At 39.2% G+C, this 18,579-nt stretch overlaps 1 protein-coding gene across 9 annotated transcripts in view; it reads right to left on the reverse strand.

The window, feature by feature from the left end:
* LOC109919982 (LIM and calponin homology domains-containing protein 1-like) overlaps nt 1-18,579 on the reverse strand; it is a 186,370-nt gene that overhangs the window by 77,870 nt on the left and 89,921 nt on the right. For 8 of the 9 annotated variants that reach the window (XM_048600286.1, XM_048600260.1, XM_048600279.1 and 5 more), the window contains exon 7: nt 10,547-10,582. The exons of the other annotated variant lie outside the window; for it this stretch is intronic. In XM_048600286.1, the coding sequence (XP_048456243.1) occupies nt 10,547-10,582 (36 nt within the window). The remainder of the gene's footprint in view (nt 1-10,546; nt 10,583-18,579) is intronic. 9 annotated transcript variants of the gene reach the window in all.

An 18,579-nucleotide genomic window follows, 5' to 3' on the forward strand; every position in this document is an offset into this window, starting at 1 on the left:
CAAAATATAGCAGTCTTTGTTTTAAACAACATACACTGATCTGCAGTTTAGTCCATAGGCTTGCCTAATAACAAACAGCAATAAAAAGGATCTGCTAAAACTTTCCATTGTCTGGGAACACATCTCTAAGGTTACAAGGCACTTTTTTTCGATTATGTAAGGTGTAATTGAATATTAACCAAATCGGCAGATAGTTCTGAAGTTAGAAGATTTTCTTAAAGAAATTGTTTTATCCCCCATATCATATAATATCCCAGCTATGAAAGAGAAAGGGGATTTCAGGCAGAAAAGATATTTAAGATTGTGAAATTATGCCATGGGATTTCTCATTCAGAACTTGGACATTCTTCCAGGATGTTCCTGGAAAGGAATTACATTTGAATCAGATGAAAAATCCATAAAACAGGTTTACAAATGTATTCATAATCTGACTTCTCCAGTGTTTTCAGTTAAAAACAGATGGCTAAATGATTCATGTTCAAAACCTTTCTCATTATTCAGTGTGATTCATGATTTTAAAGGGGATGCAATGTCTATCTGCAAAATTTACAGATTTTTTGGCTTTGTATATTCTCAAACGCTTAAATCCACAATGGGAAATGATCATGCATGACATTTTACACAGAATCTATTAAAATTAAATATAATGTTACAAGCATGCATTTTAATAAAATGTGAACCAAAGCAAAAAAAGAGCCAACATGACAGAAGCAGCACCTCATTCACACTAATGCAATTTTTAATAGAATGCAAATACCAAGTGAGTCAATGCACAAGATCAGCATCCACTTCCAGCCTACATCAAACCTGTTGCCACACAACATATGAGACAGGTATCTGCAAGGAAGATTTATAGAAGCATTTATCATTGTAAATACCCATAGAATGTTCTGTACAATAAGAATAGTGATATAAAGGATTGTGCATGAATGGACATTAGGGTGCTTGTGATTATCTGAAAAAGATAATTATGGCAAAGGTAATATTGCTTCTTATTCTTTGATTTAGAAGTTGTGATAACTTCAGTGGTTGATATTTGTTTTTTTCAAAAAATCATAAGTACTTTGTGTAATGTATATGCTGAAGTATTATCCAAATGTGTACTTGTCAATGGACCAGTAACCATATCGTATTTAAAGGATCCTAAGATAAACAGAATAGAATATCTAAATATCATGTCCTTGGCAAAAATCAGACAATTTAGCAATGGTGGAAGATGATCTATCCTTCTATTCTTATTCACTCACAACGCCATTCTTAATTAGTGCCATCAGTTCACTCTTTAATGAAATGCTTATTGTTTGTTCACCTATCAATTCAATATTTATTTTACTACATTGTGATGGTACTCTGCCTTTAAGTGGGATTTGTTATGTGCAGTTTGTCTTGCAGAAAGGTGTTGCCAGTAGTATCAGAATGTCTGCTTCAGAAGCAATGTGTAAACAGCTTTGAGCTGCCTGAGTGTTTTTTTTTTCAAAATTAGACAAAAGTAGTATGAGTAGGTGGAGTCAGGCTCACATAGACCCAGAGGTTTAGTTTTGCTTTCACTTGGCGTGTTTGGAGTTGAAGCTGATAGCTTTAGGTCTCTCTCTGCTGCAGCAAAAAGCTTGAGTTCTCTCTCTCTGCTGCGAGATTGTTTCTTTCAGTGTTCCCTTCTCCTAGACCAGAAGGGACATAGCATGTGAGAAAAATCTGTTTTGCTGAATTTGCCTTTGCCAAGCGTGTGCTTATGGGATGCTGCTATTATTGGAACAGTTGATGATTAGTAGTTAAATAATATATAATTTTTAAGTATTTCGATAGAGCTAAAGTTATGGCAATTCTTCTTTTTCTATTTATATTTTAACTGTGTTGTAAGAATAAATTGTGTTTTTCTTAAAGCCTAATAGTGGACTATTCGAATCACACCTGGAACACAGCGACTTACACTTGATTTTAAATAAGAAAGAAGTTAGGGTCCAGGCTATCTCCCTGATATGTTTGGTGTGGTCCATAACAACTTTGATTAAACAAACTTATTTCTGAACCACACTGAATTCTCTCTGCTAATCTCTCCTATTAAGAAGCCATTCCTCCCTCCCTGTATTTAACTGCTGTAACTTCAATTATGTAAAATTTCAAAAATAATTCCAAAATAACAGTGCACTCTAACCTAAAGGAAGTAATCTAGTCTTGTCACCCAGAGCTGGGATGAGTTAGTCTCTTATTAGAGAGATGACTGGTGGTGGGTTAACCTGAGGGTCACCACACCCCAGGTGAGAGGAGAGATTGAAAAGGAGAGTAACCTCAGTAACATCAATCAATGTGGGCACTGATTGCTTGCTGTTGGTGTCACTCTTGCATTGCAAACAAACTGCTCAGTATAATTGAGCTGACACCCCCATTCCCTCAAAAATTAGAACTACAAAGCATAAGCCCAATTGCTCTGAATAGTCTAATGACTTATAAGCAGCATTATAAATATTTTATCAATAAGACTTATTCAGAGGCTGTCACTACTTTAAAGTTAGCTCCCACTCTATGTGTCTGTCACCTCATCATTCCCTTCAACAGCTTCTCTTAGTTCCAACCACCTGCCATTGAAGTCTCATCTCCTCCTAACTGTAACAAAAAGTGAAATAAGAACATAAGAACTAGGAGCAGGAGTAGGCCATCCGGCCCCTCAAGCCTGCCTCGCCATTTAATAAGATCATGGTTGATTTTTTTGAGACTCAGCTCCACTTACCCGCCCACTCACCGTAACCCTTAATTCCTTTACTGTTCAAAACTTTATCTAGCCTTGCCTTAAAAATATTCAGCGAGGTAGCTTCAACCGCTTCACTGGGCAGGGAATTCCACAGATTCACAACCCTTTGGGTGAAGAAGTTCCTCCTGACCTCAGTCCTACATCTGCTTCCCTTTATTTTGAGGCGATGCCCCCTAGTCCTAGTTTCACCTGCTAGTGGAAACAACCTCCCTGCCTCCACTTTATCTATTCCCTTCATAATCTTATATGTTTCTATAAGATCTCTCCTCATTCTTCTGAATTCCAATGAGTATAATCCCAGTCTACTCAGTCTCTCCTCATAATCCAACCCTCTCAACTCTGGAATCAACCAAGTGAATCTCCTCTGCACCCCCTCCAGTGCTAGTATATCTCAAGTAAGGAGACCAAAACTGCACACAATACTCCAGGTGTGGCCTCACCAGGACCCTATACAGCTGCAGCATAGCCTCCCTGTTTTTAAACTCCATCCCTCTAGCAATGGCAGACAAAATTCCATTTGCCTTTTTAATTAGCTGCTGCACCTGCAATCCTTTTAGCACAAAGACACCCAAGTCCATCTGCACAGCAGCATGCTGCAATTTTTTACCATTTAAAACATAGTCCATTTTGCTGTTATTCCGACCAAAATTGACAAACTCACACTTATCAACATTGTACTCCATCTGCCAGACCTTTGCCCACTAACTTAGACTATCTATATTCCTCTGCAGACTTTCAGTGTCTTCTGCACACTTTGCTCTACCACTCACCTTAGTGTCATCTGCAAATTTTGACACACCACACTTAGTCCCCAACTCCAAATCATCTATGTAAATTGTAAACAATTGCGGTCCCAACACTGATCCCTGAGGCACACCACTAGCCACTGACCGCCAACCAGAAAAACACCCATTTACCCCTACTCTTTGTTTTCTACTAGTCAACCAATCCTCTATCCATGCCTTCAGTTGTTCAGCGGTGGGAGTCCGGGAGAGAGTGTGAGGGCAGCTGGGAAGGTAAGCTTTCGTTATAAAATCCCCCATGATAATTGCTGTACCATTTTTACATGCATTAGCGGGCGCAAGTGGTTGGCTGGGTAACGGTTATCTTTCACCCAATAAATTTGGGAAGTAACTAATACCCAAGACACTACACGCGTAGTGTCTCCCACCCTTCCACCTCCTCTAACCTAATAATAAAGACTAAGTGAGGTGAGCAGAAAAGCTATTTGCATTTTTTTTTGTCATCTATTTGTTATCTTTCGGGTAGGTCACCTTGACGCCAAATCCTCTGGGAGCGGTTCGGAAGGCAAAACTGGAGTCTGTTTGAGTATATAATGGAGTAAACTTACTGGTGCAGAGCACACTTAAAGAGATAACACTGCAAAACTAAAAAAAAAGAAAAAAAACTAATTAATTTTAAATAATTAACTAAGTAGAGATCGCAGGCCAGGTGATGTGTTGTAGCTGTATGATGTGGGAGCTAGCTGATCCCATTGAGAACGGCAGTGACCACGTCTGCAGCAAGTGTTGGCTGCTTGAGGAGCTCCGGCTCAAAATTGATGAGCTGGAATCCGAACTCAAAACACTGCGGCACATCCGGGAGGGGGAGAAATACCTGGATACTGTGTTCCAGGAGGCAGTCACACCTGGTAGATTAACTAATGTTAATTCGATTGGCGGGCAGGGACAGCAGTGTGTGACTGCGAGTGAGGCAGGTGGAGGGACCCTGCAGACGGGAACACAGGAGCCGCCATAATCTCTGGATTGCTGCCCGAGCCACGTGCAAATTGGCATAGGGAGGCGCGGATCAGGGAAGTAAACATGTGGCTAAAAGAGTGGTGTGGGAAAGAGGGTTTCCTTTTCATAGGGCACTGGCATCAGGTCTGGGACAGGAGGGATCTATACCGATGGGATGGACTCCACCTGAACAGGGCCGGGTCCAGTGTTCTGGCCAAAAGGGTAAATAGGGTGGTCAACAGGACTTTAAACTAGTAAGTAGGGGGGAAGGGAGGAGTGAGCATACAGGGAGTATAACAATTAATGTGAGGCAAAGCAGCAGGTTAGCAGGTGACAAGGAAGCTTCAACTCCATTGAAAATTAGGAAAAAAGTTAAAGGGAAGGAGAACTCAAGAGCTATTAGTAATGGAGGTGATAAGACTCAAAAAGAAGGTGCAAAAACTAGCATAAGGGCACTTTATCTGAATGCTCGGAGCATTCAAAACATGGTGGATGAGTTGACGGTGCAAATCATGGCAAATGGGTATGATTTAGTGGCCATTACAGAGAAATGGTTGCAGGATGGTCATGACTGGGAGTTAAATATCCAGGGGTATCAAACTGTTCGGAAGGACAGACAGGAAGGTAAGGGAGGTGGTGTTGCTCTGATTTTTAAGGATGATATCAGGGCGGTAGTGAGAGATGATATAGGTTCTCCTAAACAAAACGTTGAATCCATTTTGGTGGAAATTAGGAATAGCAGGGAGAAGAAGTCGCTGATAGGTGTGGTCTATAGGCCACCAAATAATGGCATCATGGTGGGGTGGGCAATAAACATAGAAATAGCTAATGCATGTAAAAATGGTACAGCAATTATCATGGGGGATTTTAATCTACATATTGATTGGTCAAACCAGGTCAGTCATGGCAGCTTTGAGGAGGGGTTCATAGAATGCATCTGCGATAATTTCCTTGAACAATATGTAATGGAACCTACGAGGGAGCAAGCTATCCTAGATCTAGTCCTGTGTAAGGAGACAGGAATAATTAATGATCTCACAGTTCGGGATCCTCTCGGAAGGAGCGATCACAGTATGGTTGAATTTAAAATACAGATGGAGCGTGAGAAGGTTAAATCCAGTACCTATGTCCTGTGCTTAAACAAAGGAGACTATGAAGGAATGAGGGAGGAGTTAGCTAAGGTAGAATGGGAGCAAAAACTTTATGGTGGGTCAATTGAGGAACAGTGGAGGACTTTCAAAACGATTTTTCACAGTGCTCAGCAGAAGTATATTCCAGTGATAAGGAAGAACTGTAGGAAAAGAGAGAGCCAGCCATGGATGTCTAAGGAAATAAAGGAAAGTATCAGATTGAAAAAAAACACATACAAAAAAGCAAAGAGTAGTGGGAAACTAGTAGACTGGGAAATCTTTAAAGGCCAACAGAAAGCCACAAAAAAAGTTATAAAGAAAAGTAAGATAGATTATGAGAGTAAACTAGCTCAGAATATAAAAACAGGCAGCAAAAGTTTCTATAAATATGTAAATCGTAAAGGAGTGGCAAAGGTAAACATTGGTCCTTTAGAGGATGAGACGGCCAATTTAATAACTGGGAATGAGGAAATAGCCGAGGCATTAAACAGTTATTTTGTGTCGGTCTTCATAGTGGAAGACACATTTAACATGCCAAAAACTGATGGCAAGAAGGTTATAGCAGGTGAGGACCTAGAAACTATCATTATCACTAAGGAGGCAGTGCTGGGCAACCTAATGGGGCTAAAGGTAGACAAGTCTCCTGGCCCTGATGAAATGCATCCCAGGGTACTAAAAGAGGTGATGGGGGAAATAGCAAATGCACTAGTAATTATTTACCAAAATTCACTGGACTCTGGGATGGTTCCCGCAAACTGGAAAACAGCCAATGTGACACCACTGTTTAAAAAAGGAAGTACACAAAAAGCAGGTAATTATAAGCCAGTTAGTTTAACTTCGGTAGTGGGGAAAATGCTTGAATCTATCATTAAGGAAGAAATAGCAAGACATCTGGATATAAATTGTCCCATTGGGAACACCCAGCATGGGTTCGTGAAGGGTAGGTCATGTTTAACTAATTTGGTGGAATTCTTTGAAGACATTACTTGCATGGTGGACAATGGGGAACCTGTGGATGTGGTGTATCTGGATTTCCAGAAGGCATTTGACAAGGTGCCACACCAAAGGCTGCTACATAAGATAAAGTTGCACGGTATTACAGGTAATGGCTGCTGTGAGGCTGTACCTTCGGCAGGCTTTAGTAAGTAATTTAGGATCAGTGCAATTCTCAAAGATTTCACATCACAAAATTTTTTAAGCTTTCTCAAAATGCTCTGTCTCTCTCCTTCAAGTTGATTTTTTAATTGCAAGGTTTATGGCATGTTATTCCATTCCATGGTGTGTCTTCTACGATCCTGGCTCCATTCAGATTTGCTTTTGTAAAGTTTGCAGTCTGAGTAATATTGAACTCTGATTCAAGTAGTATGTCTCACTCAATTTGCATGGACATACTAGGACAGAATTTGCATGGTATTTCTCCAAGCCTTCCTTTAGTAGGTGATTGGTGGACACCTTGCGGAAATGACATAAGCTGGTGGTTTTCTAGTGACTGCGTCAAATGAAACTTTCACATTGTGACAGCTGTATAATCCCTGTCACTGTCCTAGTATTGTTTAAGTCCTGCAAATACAAGAATGGAACCACACTGCTCCTTTTTAAATAAGATAAAATGTACTGGAAACTGTCCATCTGAGACATGACCCAAAATAAATCAAATCTTATACAAATCTTTACAAAGGTGAATATTATTCTACTACAAAAATTACATGGGTTATCTTTAATGGCACAAAGTATATACTAAGTGGATACACAGTCAAGGAGCATTTCATTAGTTTGGAAGGATCTTGATTATTTCAGGATCTGAATGAATCATATTATTTGTATCAAATTTTACAGCACAGGATTAGCTTGTTTACTCAAACAGGCCTGTGCAAATGTTTACACCCCACATAAGTCTTCTCTCATCTCACTTCAACTACTCTTATCAATATATACTTTTCTTCTCCTCCATATACCTAATTAGCGTTCACTGAAGCCCCAACTACACCTTGTGATTGTTAGTTTCATATTCTAAGGGCTTTTTTTGTACGATATATTTTGTTAGTGACTCATATGTTTATGGTCTCTAGTTCTGAGTTTGAACTTTTGTCTTCGGTTCAGGAGCTGAGAGTGGGGTCATTTCTGTATGTCCCAGTGTCAACTTCTAAAAAGCAGCTTGTTTTCATATCTAGGAGTCAGGTGCAACTGAAGTCAGAGATGATACCTCCTTAGGCAGCAACAGAGGTGGGATGATGACACAGCCACCAGGCTGGAAAGTCCCTCTCCCTATGCTGGGGCACTCTATCCTTGTATTCATGGTTGTTAGGCCCTCTAACCCTCACTACCCTGTCACCCCACCCCCCCCATATGCCCTTTCCATACCCACTCCTTCAGTATGCTGCTAGATACAGAAAGAATGCACCATATAAAACCAGCAAGCCTTTGAAATGTTCATAATTTGTTTAAAGTCAGCCATTCAAAAATTCCCTTGAAAAACATTGCCTCTTTTGCATTCTCATAAATCTACCAAATACTGGCAGTGAAACTGCCAATGAAAAATCCGTTAATCATCTTCACAATTTTCAATTTTGAGCAAGTAAACAAAGAGGCACTGAAAAAACACTTCAAGGTGTGATAAACATATTGCAAACTAATATGATGTGGAAGTGCTGGTGTTGGACTGGTGTGGACAAGGTCAGAAGTCATGCAACATGAAAGCTTGTGATTTCAAATAAACCTGTTGGATTATAACCTGGTATTGAGTGACTTCTGACCTTGAAAATTAATATGACTCTCAGTCAAACAAAGCCCTTCAAGTTCCATAAGTAATGTATCACAGGGTTATTTGCCCTAATCAGGCTTGTAGTTCAGTCAAGCATTCATAATGAGGTCACCTGACAACTTCATTAACAAAGCAAGCTTAACAGATGGCCAGACATTTTGTTTTGTGATATTTAACAACACATTCTTCTTGTGCCATTTTTCATTGATAATGGGATTCAGATTTGTTTGAACTCTATGAAACCTCATTCTTTAGTATCTTTCAGAACAGAACGTTTTCCTTTTATAAACTGCTGGTTGAGTTTTGCATGCTGCTATATCCTCACTTTAGGTGTAACTTCCTTTTCATTGTTTTCGTGAAATGGTAAACGTATGTTGAAATAATTATACCGTTACCATGATTTTTTTTTTATATTTACCAGATTTGCCAAAAGAAATCATAGTCAAATCTTTATTGTCTGTTTCTTTTTTGTCCCCAAACATTTACTATAATATTTATGAAGTTTAAAAATTTCATAAAGTAATTTTGTTTTATTTTAGTCATATTAGTCATTTTCAGAATCAACAATTGGCTGATGGTTTCCTTGGTTCCGTGTATCTAGGGCAACATTTTAAAGCATTGGGTAAAGGAAGAAAGAATGCCAAATTGGAGCTAGGTAAGCTGACAAAGACTGGGAAACCAAATACATGGCCAAGAAATGCAGAAGAAAGGTATGAGTCACTCTTCAACAAAACTGCACAAAATATATGGTATTATCTTACTTTATCTGAAGTTCTTGGGTGTTGTGTGAAATTCAGGTTCAATAGGATACTGATAACATTCTCCAAGAAATGGAACTTCATATCATAGCCATTCAAAGCCGAACAGTTACAATTCCAGCACCACTGCGAAGAATGTGTTGTTAAATATCACAAAACAAAATGTCTGGCCATCTGTTAAGCTTGCTTTGTTAATGAAGTTGTCAGGTGACCTCATTATGAATGCTTGACTGAACTACAAGCCTGATTAGGGCAAACAACCCTGTGATACCATTGCGACTTAACATCTTACCCATGTAGTTGTGCTTTGAAAAGCATCTGGTCCCCACCCAACACCTCCGCCAATCCATATTGTGTTTTGAATATTTCAGTCAGACTGCAATGTGGTGATTATATCAAGATATTGGCCAGAGCTCAGGACTACCATTTCAATTTTGCCAGAACATTTAACCATCAGTTTATTTTTTGTGCAAAGCAGCATCATCCAAAATTGCATGCAACAGCAGAGAAAGAATTAGCTAGTCAAAAAATGTGTTTTCACAATTTTCTGAAAGCTGGAATACCATCTCGTTTTTAAAAAAAATATTGAATTACAGAATCATACAACACAGAAGAAAGTCACTTGGCCCTTCATAACAACAAAACAGCTGTCTAATTAATCCCCATACCCTGAGTCTTTTCCCATATTTCTAAGTTAGAAATAAGAACAGTCATAAGCCTTTAGACCCTTGAGCATGCTATGCCATTTATTAAGAGTAGGTTGACCTTTTCCAAAGCAAATATGCATTTCACTTCCAATAGCTTCTCACATATTTATTGAGAACCTATTTCATATTTGTGCAGATGTAAGTATGAAATGGAAGATTAAGTCATCGTGTAGAGAATGAACAACTCAAACCCAGCTATGCAAATATAATATGTTTCAGGTACTGGTGCTCCTGGCTGATCCTTCTCTCCCATCACCTCTTCTCTCATGCATCCCAAATTTCCCACTCCCAAACTCTGATTGCTTCTGAGCCTGGTCTGTGCTTGCATTGTGCAATTAGTTGATATTAAACTTAAAAGGGCCAGATTCCAGCTGCTTTGCAGTGTGTTTTGTACAGAGAATATACATAGAAATTTGTTTTGCAATAGTCTAATGACAATTGGCAATCACTACTATGAACTCCCATTGGAAAAATTGTTCCATATTCGGATTGTCCTAAATCTGGTGTAAATTTTGCAAATAAAATTCATCTGTTTTTGATAAAATGTTCTGTTGTCAGTAATCCCCAGCTGTGTGATATACACAGTTGAAGTGGTTAAATATGCAAGGCCAGAAAACTTGTTATTCTTCGTGGTTTAATAAGCATTTGCAAATACTGATCAAGCACATGCAGTTCCACAAATTTCAGACGCAAGTTACCACTTACCCTGCATCATCAGACAGTGCATCTGTAGGACTGTATCTACAGGAACAAATATAAGAGCACACTAAACATTTACAATAAAGCATAAGGAAAATCAAAATGCATAAAATTGAAACTTTCAAAATTGCACATTGGAGATTTGTTTGTGTAACAGATCTTTAATGTTTTGGTTCAACGTGGGTCCAAGGAACCTCCAGTCTCCCTGGGACAGTAAGTAATAAGTTTCCAGTTCATTTGGTGCTAATGTTTAAGATATTACTCAGATAACAGGAATAACTTAATTATTGCAATATCTATTGCACAATATAAACACGGACACCCAAAATATTCCCTGTTGTCTCTCTCCTTCAGTAGTTCTCCTAATTGGCCTTTATAACTTTAGCAGGAAATCAGCAAATGCTCGTTAAAGTTTCTAAAGTTACAGTGACCAATTGGGAGAACCACAAGAAAACTCCCAGTGTTTTATGTTGAAATGTGAGCTTGTTGTTGCCTAACTGATCTATTCTAAAGGGTTCTGAGGAAGGGTCACCAAACTCGAAATGTTAACTCTGTTTTTTCCTTCACAGATGCTGCCAGACATGTTGAGCTTTTCCAGCAAATTTGTTTTTGTTCCTGATTTACAGCATCCGCAGTTCTTTCAGTTTTTATTCTGAAGCATTGCTACCTTTGCAGCTACGTTAAAAACCATTTTTTACGCTCTTCACTCATTCTTGGACCAAACAATTTGGAGATTGATGAGAATTGCAAATCATTGTCTACTCAATGGGTAGAAGCTGGTTTTAATTGTTGATTTTCTTGACAAATAAAAGCCAAAACCTATTGTAATGACAAAACATGAGTGAGCCAAAACTTTGAAACAGAATTCTATTTGGCAACAGGATCAACATATATGTATTTAATATAAGAATTTAAATGAGAAATTTATTTTTAATCCATTATAAGCCCAGCACCATAACCTGTGTGGGATGGTACAAAATTGACGAAGGAAATTGTTGAAGGGCTGACCAATCTTGGCGAATTTGAGTGGTCTCAAAGAGATACTGGTAGCAATCAAAATCAGAAAATCCTCCCTGTGTTACGCAGGAGAGGAACTAGATAAGACAAAGAGGAGAAAAAAGACTTTGGACTGGATTTTCCCATCTCCTGCATCAGGCAAGTTTTCAAAGTGGCACTGGTTATCAGTGGTAGATGGGAAAATGGATTTTGAAACACAAGCAAATCGCCCATTGCCTTATTAAATGGTGGAGCAGGCTTGAGGGGCCAAATGGATTATTTTTGCTCCCATTTTGTATGTATTTTAAAAAAGAATAATGACAGCGAGCTAGACTCTTAGAGCAGAATTAATTGAAAGAAACAAATATTTTGTATCTATCTTCATAGTAAGACATAGGAAGCGTCCCAAGACCAGTAGAAAACCATGGAGCAAAAGGGACAGTGGAATTTACAACAATAACAGTCACAAAACAAAAATAAATTGAGCATAGCTGAAAAACTACACATTTCGTTGAAGCATTTCATTTCGCAGTGATCAGGACAATTTGCAAGAATATTGAAGTAAAGGGAAAACAACACTTATACTGTACGGCAGGACAGTGTTGATTGGTTAGCAAGCACTTTTTGATTGGTAGAGATGTTGCCGTAGAGAGTGCACTATTTAATGATAACTAGCAGTTAACTTTCAAGATTTGTTTAAATTTTAAATCAAGCAGTTTTACTCTGATTGGTAAAATCACTGCATTGAGAAATGAACCAGAGAATGGCTGTCACCTATTTTTGGTGAGTAAAGAACAAGGCACAGTATGTAGATGGTAGGAACTGCCGATGCTGGAGAATCTGAGATAACAAGGTGTAGAGCTTGATGAACACAGGAGGCCAGGCAGCATCAGAGGAGCAGGAAAGCTAACGTTTTGGGTCTGGACCCTTCTTCAGAAGGGTCATTTCTGAAAAAGGGTCCAGACCCGAAACGTCAGCTTTCCTGCTCCTCTGATGCCACCTAGCCTGCTGTGTTCATCCAGCTCTACACCTTGTTATCACAGTATGTAGATACGTTCTTTCTGCCTGTAAAGATCAGGATCCCATGTCCATGCCAATGATGATGAGTAAATTCAACATTTAATTAGGATATTTAAACTACACTCTTTCAAACCCCTTTCATGGAATGTGGATGTCGCTAGCTAGGCCAGCATTTACTGCCATCCCTGACTGCCATTAAAGCTGGTGATGAGCTGTCTTCTTGAACTGCCGCAGTCTGTGTAGTGTAGCCACCACACATAGTAGTGTTAGGGTGTATGACCAGTGCAACTATGCTGAGTGAGTGAGGTGAAGCAATGAATATAAAGGTATGAGTCTCACAGAGAATGCTTGTAGGTGATTGATGGGGTTGTGGTGCATTGCACGTTTCAGGCTAATAGTTCAACTGCAAGGCTATTTAGATTTGAGTACTGTATAGGCAGTAAAGTTCACAAAGACTGCACTTACAATCTGTGCATCATTAATTAAAGTGTAAAACTGTTTATGTCAACTCCCCTATCATTGAAATTCCTCACTGTTTCACACAAATTATCAAAGTGAACGTTCTGCTGGACATGGACCTCACAGAATATGGTAACTACTGCCTTGTAAAAGGGGCGCGTGGTTTGCCTTCCCCCGAATATCCTGCTCTATGTGGACACAGTTGTATTTAAGGTATGCTCTATATTTCTGCAGGATCAGTGATTGAAACCTCCTGCTAGAAAGGCAGATCTGTCTTACAGTAAAAAAGCAGGTGCAGAGTGGTAATCTGACTATGATTGCTACTTCTCAGAAATTCCAGACCATTAAATTTGTTGTAAAGAATCAACAGTGACCGAGCAAAGAAATATAACACAAGAGAAAATGCAGAAAGTTTTTATTTAATATGGACAAGGACATTTCACTTCTAGTTTTTAAAATATTTGCCATGGAAACTTTGTGAATGACATTTGTAAGTATGACCTCATGCACAGAGAGCTAGTATGCGCATTATCTATTTCCTCTGCCGTGGTTGCAGGCACTCATGCCCAGAGACTCACAGCATGTAGATACCACTTCTTTGCCACTCACTAAATGACATACAGTGCTAGTATCTGAGCCATTGGCTGTGAGTAAGATCAAATGACAGTGTCTTGTCATCATCAGTGTATTGTTTCATAATGCTGTGCCACCACCCAGCAAGGTGGCAGTTCTTGGGAACCTATAATGTTAAGGGTTCAACGATAGGATTGTTATGGAAGTAAAGGAGAAAATAAAAGGTTCATGCTCAGATCATCTTATTTGTTTATTACCTACAAGAGATTATGGAATGAGAGAAAGGCTGTATGTGAGAAGGTGTATGTAGGTGTGAGCATTTTAACATCTTCTATGGTCTCAGCCCTACACAGTATCAGAGATGGCTACTCCAATTGTGGCAACCATTACCTCCTTCATAAGAATGAGGACACACAGCCATGCCTGTCACCTGTGAGTTAGCTGATAATGTCGCTGATTGTGCATCACACTGGCCTGCAAGAGTGGGGGCAATCAGTCAGTGAGTGTGGTGAAATGATTGACAATTTGGTCATCATGGTTGAATAGCTGGCAGTAGGTGCAAGCTGTGTGACGTGGGTGCAAGAACAGCACTATGTGCATGAGGGCGAGGTGAGGCAATGAATGTTCGGTATAAGATATACTTAGGAATGTTGGTAGATTTAAAATGGAGGCAGTAGGTGTATAAGGCTAGTGGTTCACTTATAAAGATGTGGCCTTTGAATTTGAGTTCATTGATATTGGCCTCTCATGTGATGCCCTTAAGCTTCTTGTGATATTGCTGCCATGTCCTCAGGGTAACGTTGTTCACTTCGACCTCTGTTTCTATCTGCTCCTTCTCACAATCATTGCTGAAATGTCCCTCTTAGTAGAGGGCTTCTCCCCGTCTGACAGTCTCCTGTACAAGGAACTTGAGGGTGACAGCAAAAAATCAAGCACTCTGTTCTTTGTTACACCATCTTCATTCTCCGTATGGGCCAGGCACTCTTCCACAATGACTTCCTCTACTGCTGCAGGACTGTGCAGTCCAATATTAAGTGGTACAAGCTTTGTACAAAGTTGGAGACTCTTGTTGAGTGAAGCAGCCACTCAACAGTACATTTGCTGCTGGGCTGTACACCACAGACATTTAATTTAACAGGCAGCACAAAGTTTGCATGTTACCAGCATTACTTTGAAATGGTGCAGATTAATTTCACATTGTCTCCTTCTATTGATTGCAGGAACCATCAAATTATTAACATTTAACAGCTGGAGGAAGGAGAGCTGGGTTACTCAGGACTAGGCATAAATTGACTACAACACTGCCGATACAGTCAGTATGTTCAATGTCTACTGAGCAGAATTATAATGGACTCGGGAATTCATATTCACAATATATTTCTCTCAGAGCAAAGCTTCAGATATCAGGATTGCAGACTCATGAGCACTTCATTTTCCCGCCAGCTACTTTAATGTACATGCCCAAGCTCTTTGGCAGGAACACAAAACATTAAAATTCATGTGCATTATGGGCTACCTAGGTACGTTTGCCTATAATTCATATCGACAGGTAATGATATTTGAACCATTTAAAAACACATTAGCTGCTCAAAATATCCAAGGAAGGAAGGCTTTTGTGCAAAATGGATTGTTCCAGTGTTCATTTATGGCTGGTGATTCATAATTGGTCAAATATCAGCTCAAACTAGCCCACACAAAGCATTCAGTCTCAGTCAATAGTTCTACCTGAGTTAGAACTTTTCTCTATTTCATTCCAAATTTCTACCTTCTCACATATTCTTTCAGAAAGTTATGTTGACGATCACTGTAGAAATCGGATGAACTGTTAGAAATCAGTGGTTTTACATAAAATAAACCATTTACAACATTGGGTCACATTAAATCAAAACTTGGTTGCTGTAAATTCAGCTAAAGTCCAATGTCAACCATTGACATGCCTATTGTCTCATTATTAAAGACCTGTGACATTATCTCCTGATTTCCCTTTGTTACTCTGTTGTAACTTCAGAAATGCTGGCTAGATCTGTAATATAGAAACATTTTGTATAAAACTCTCCTATATGTAGCAATGGATCCCTGGCAATACATCCTCTTGATAAAGCAGAACTACTTTATTTTTAAGGACTGGCATAGGTTTGAGTTTAAGTAACTGCTCAGGTATTAACCTTTTGATTGCTCTAAGACAAAGGAATTTCCAAAGTGCAAAAAAGTCACAAACTAAATGTTAAGATATAACAAACTACTAAATTTTCATTCTTGTCACTAGGACATGAATATGTTAAAAATGCAATGTCGTTTACCTTCATATTATTTTTGTGATTATTTCTAAAATGGCACTTAACAATCACGACGAGTCACACAGATCAAGACAAATTCAGACATGTGCAAAGTGCTACTTGTTACTACTCAGGCTTTCCAAACTTGCAATTAGTTCACATCAGGCTCCACCCCCACAGCAAACACTTAGTTAAACAAAATAAAACAAAAGCTCACGTCGCCAGAGATTCCTCCTTGGATTTGTTCATTTTCTTTGCAGTTTTCTCAGGTTCTTTATGCATTCCACTCTTGTACTGTGTTCGCTGTGAACTGGGGACTGGGAGGTATTTATTAAAGACAGCACTGCTCTGTTTGGAGGCGGCTTTTATCCGCCTGCTCATCATGTCATCTTTCTCTAGATCCGGGGTCTTCCCATCATCATCTTCATCACTGGAATCGTGACTGCTTTCACTGAGAGTTACAGTCTGGGCAACTAGGACAGGTGAAGGGGTTCGTCGAAAATACTCAGCTGTGCATGTATCACTGTGGGAAGTTTCTTCAGATTTACAGCTATGGAAGAAGAGGTAAATTAAGGAAGGAAGGAACTAACTAATGGAAAATAAGGTAACAACAGAACAAGATTCCTAGACAAGAATAAAACATTCATGTTTACAACCTGCTGGATTAAAACTTGAGCCAATAAATGTGTTAAAAAACAAATCTGTTCCTTAGCGTGTTCTGTGAGAATTGCATATCACATCACATTAGCGGTTATGATGGTAATGTTGACATTAATGGCAGTTGCACTGACAGGTCTAGAACTGATCCTGAACTGTGGCCACAATAAGTGGATGGAGGTTGGGATCTTGGGAGGATTAAACTGTTAAAAAGCAACTTATCCCCAACCCACCATGTACCTAACAGTCATATGTTGCAAGGTGTGCATTACCTTGACATGATAAGACACATAGCTATCAAGTTTCCAAGTTGCATTGAGAGTTTGTTTTGGATACAATTTCAGCTGGCTGGGTTCCCTTAGGCTTGGGAAATCCAGCAGTAAAAAGAGGCAGAAGCTTTTTGTAGCACTCCATGTCACCCAGCAGGAGCTGGAGAGCTTCACTGACCCCTCAGCAAACGTTTAGCTTCCTTTCTGCTAATCGCAGCCTCACTGTAACCCCAACTCCATGATTAAAACAGACTGTCACTATGAGTTCCTGGCTGCAGCCTTCCACCACTTGTTCTCCCATCCAGTAAGTTGGCAGCCTGTCAGCTCAGAAACAGAGATAAATTACAGTGAGGTCCTGTTTCTAAGTTCACGTTGCCCCTGCCTTGACTCACCTTATGGCACCCATACTCTGCCGCCTGGTATCCCCATTAATATTGGAACCCTTTATTTTTAGGGCCTCATGCAAAATGCAGATTCTTCTGATTCGCAAACAAGTAATGACCAGTACCCACAGTGACTGTCTAACAGCATACAGTCAATGTAAAACCACAAGAAGACAGGTGGGGAGATGGGAATGTCAAAAGAACAAAAAAAAGAAAAATCCATTAAGGATTAAACATGAGTTAGGAAGTACATTCATGGTGAAATCTAAACTTCATGAGTACTTGGTTTGGGGAAAGTTATTGATTTAATTGCACAGAGGTTAGTTTGATCCTTGGATTCCAGATTGTTAGGGTTCGCTTTCAACACCAGGGAATGACTTTCCTGTTTTATTGAGACTACATTTAAGGTCAGACATCACACAGTTAGGAATACATTACTGGCACACAGAGAATCATTGACCAAGTCTCACTCTCCTCAGCCCATGCAGTATTCTGTTCTATTTTACTAACACAATGCTGTTCCGATGCTCGTAGGCACGTGTATGTTATTCTAATTTTTTATATTGTGAAAATTTTATTTTACAAAGATGTTACTGCATAGAAGAAATATTGGCTTCAATTTATTTTAGGTTTTCTTCAATTAGTAGTAACAGTTCTGTAGTTTCCTAAAATTATGAAACTGCATAAAATTGAAATCTCTGTATAAAATCAAAGTTGGACATGAAGTTTAAATCCGTAATGATTTCCCCTACGACAGCAACACAATACCTTGAAAGATGAATATTTGCATACTTTAGAAAAGTCTAATGTATGTTACTAGCATGCATTTGGTGAGATGTGAATACTGAAACAGCTTGTGGACCAAGGTGAGCAAGAAGTCAGCCGGCTGCTCTCCTCCTGACCCTACGAAATAGAGTGAAAAATTCGACCATCTTTGGAATCTGCTGGTTAACCTACTCCACAACAAGCCCAATGCAGGGGAATGGATGCATGGTGCATTTCATCAACATTGCTCCGCAAAAGTTGTACCATGGTCCCATGCTGGTTAATTTACTTAGACTTAATAATTAAAAAGTCCTATTAATTTACATTACAACTAAAGCGAAAGAGAGACAGAGGTTTTGCTTTTTAACTGGTTCTGAACCGATAGCCCAGAATATTGTTGTCAGTAGCAAGACTGTCAGTACTCACCATCCTTACTAATCTGAAACTAAAAGCAACATTCAGAGTCTGTATAAGTCTGGGTTAAATGCAGAAATACTTGCTTCCAATAGGGTGCAGTGTTGAACTCGTCTGCAGGCAAGTATAAAATCATTCAACTAATTAGAATTTCACCATTTATGCATTAATTCATTGTAAAAACCCTTAAAATACCTTGTGAATGATGTTTAACTGGGCTTTTAAGA

The sequence above is a fragment of the Rhincodon typus genome, chromosome 1 (genome assembly GCF_021869965.1).
Source record: "Rhincodon typus isolate 14 chromosome 1, sRhiTyp1.1, whole genome shotgun sequence".
NCBI lineage: Eukaryota > Metazoa > Chordata > Chondrichthyes > Orectolobiformes > Rhincodontidae > Rhincodon > Rhincodon typus.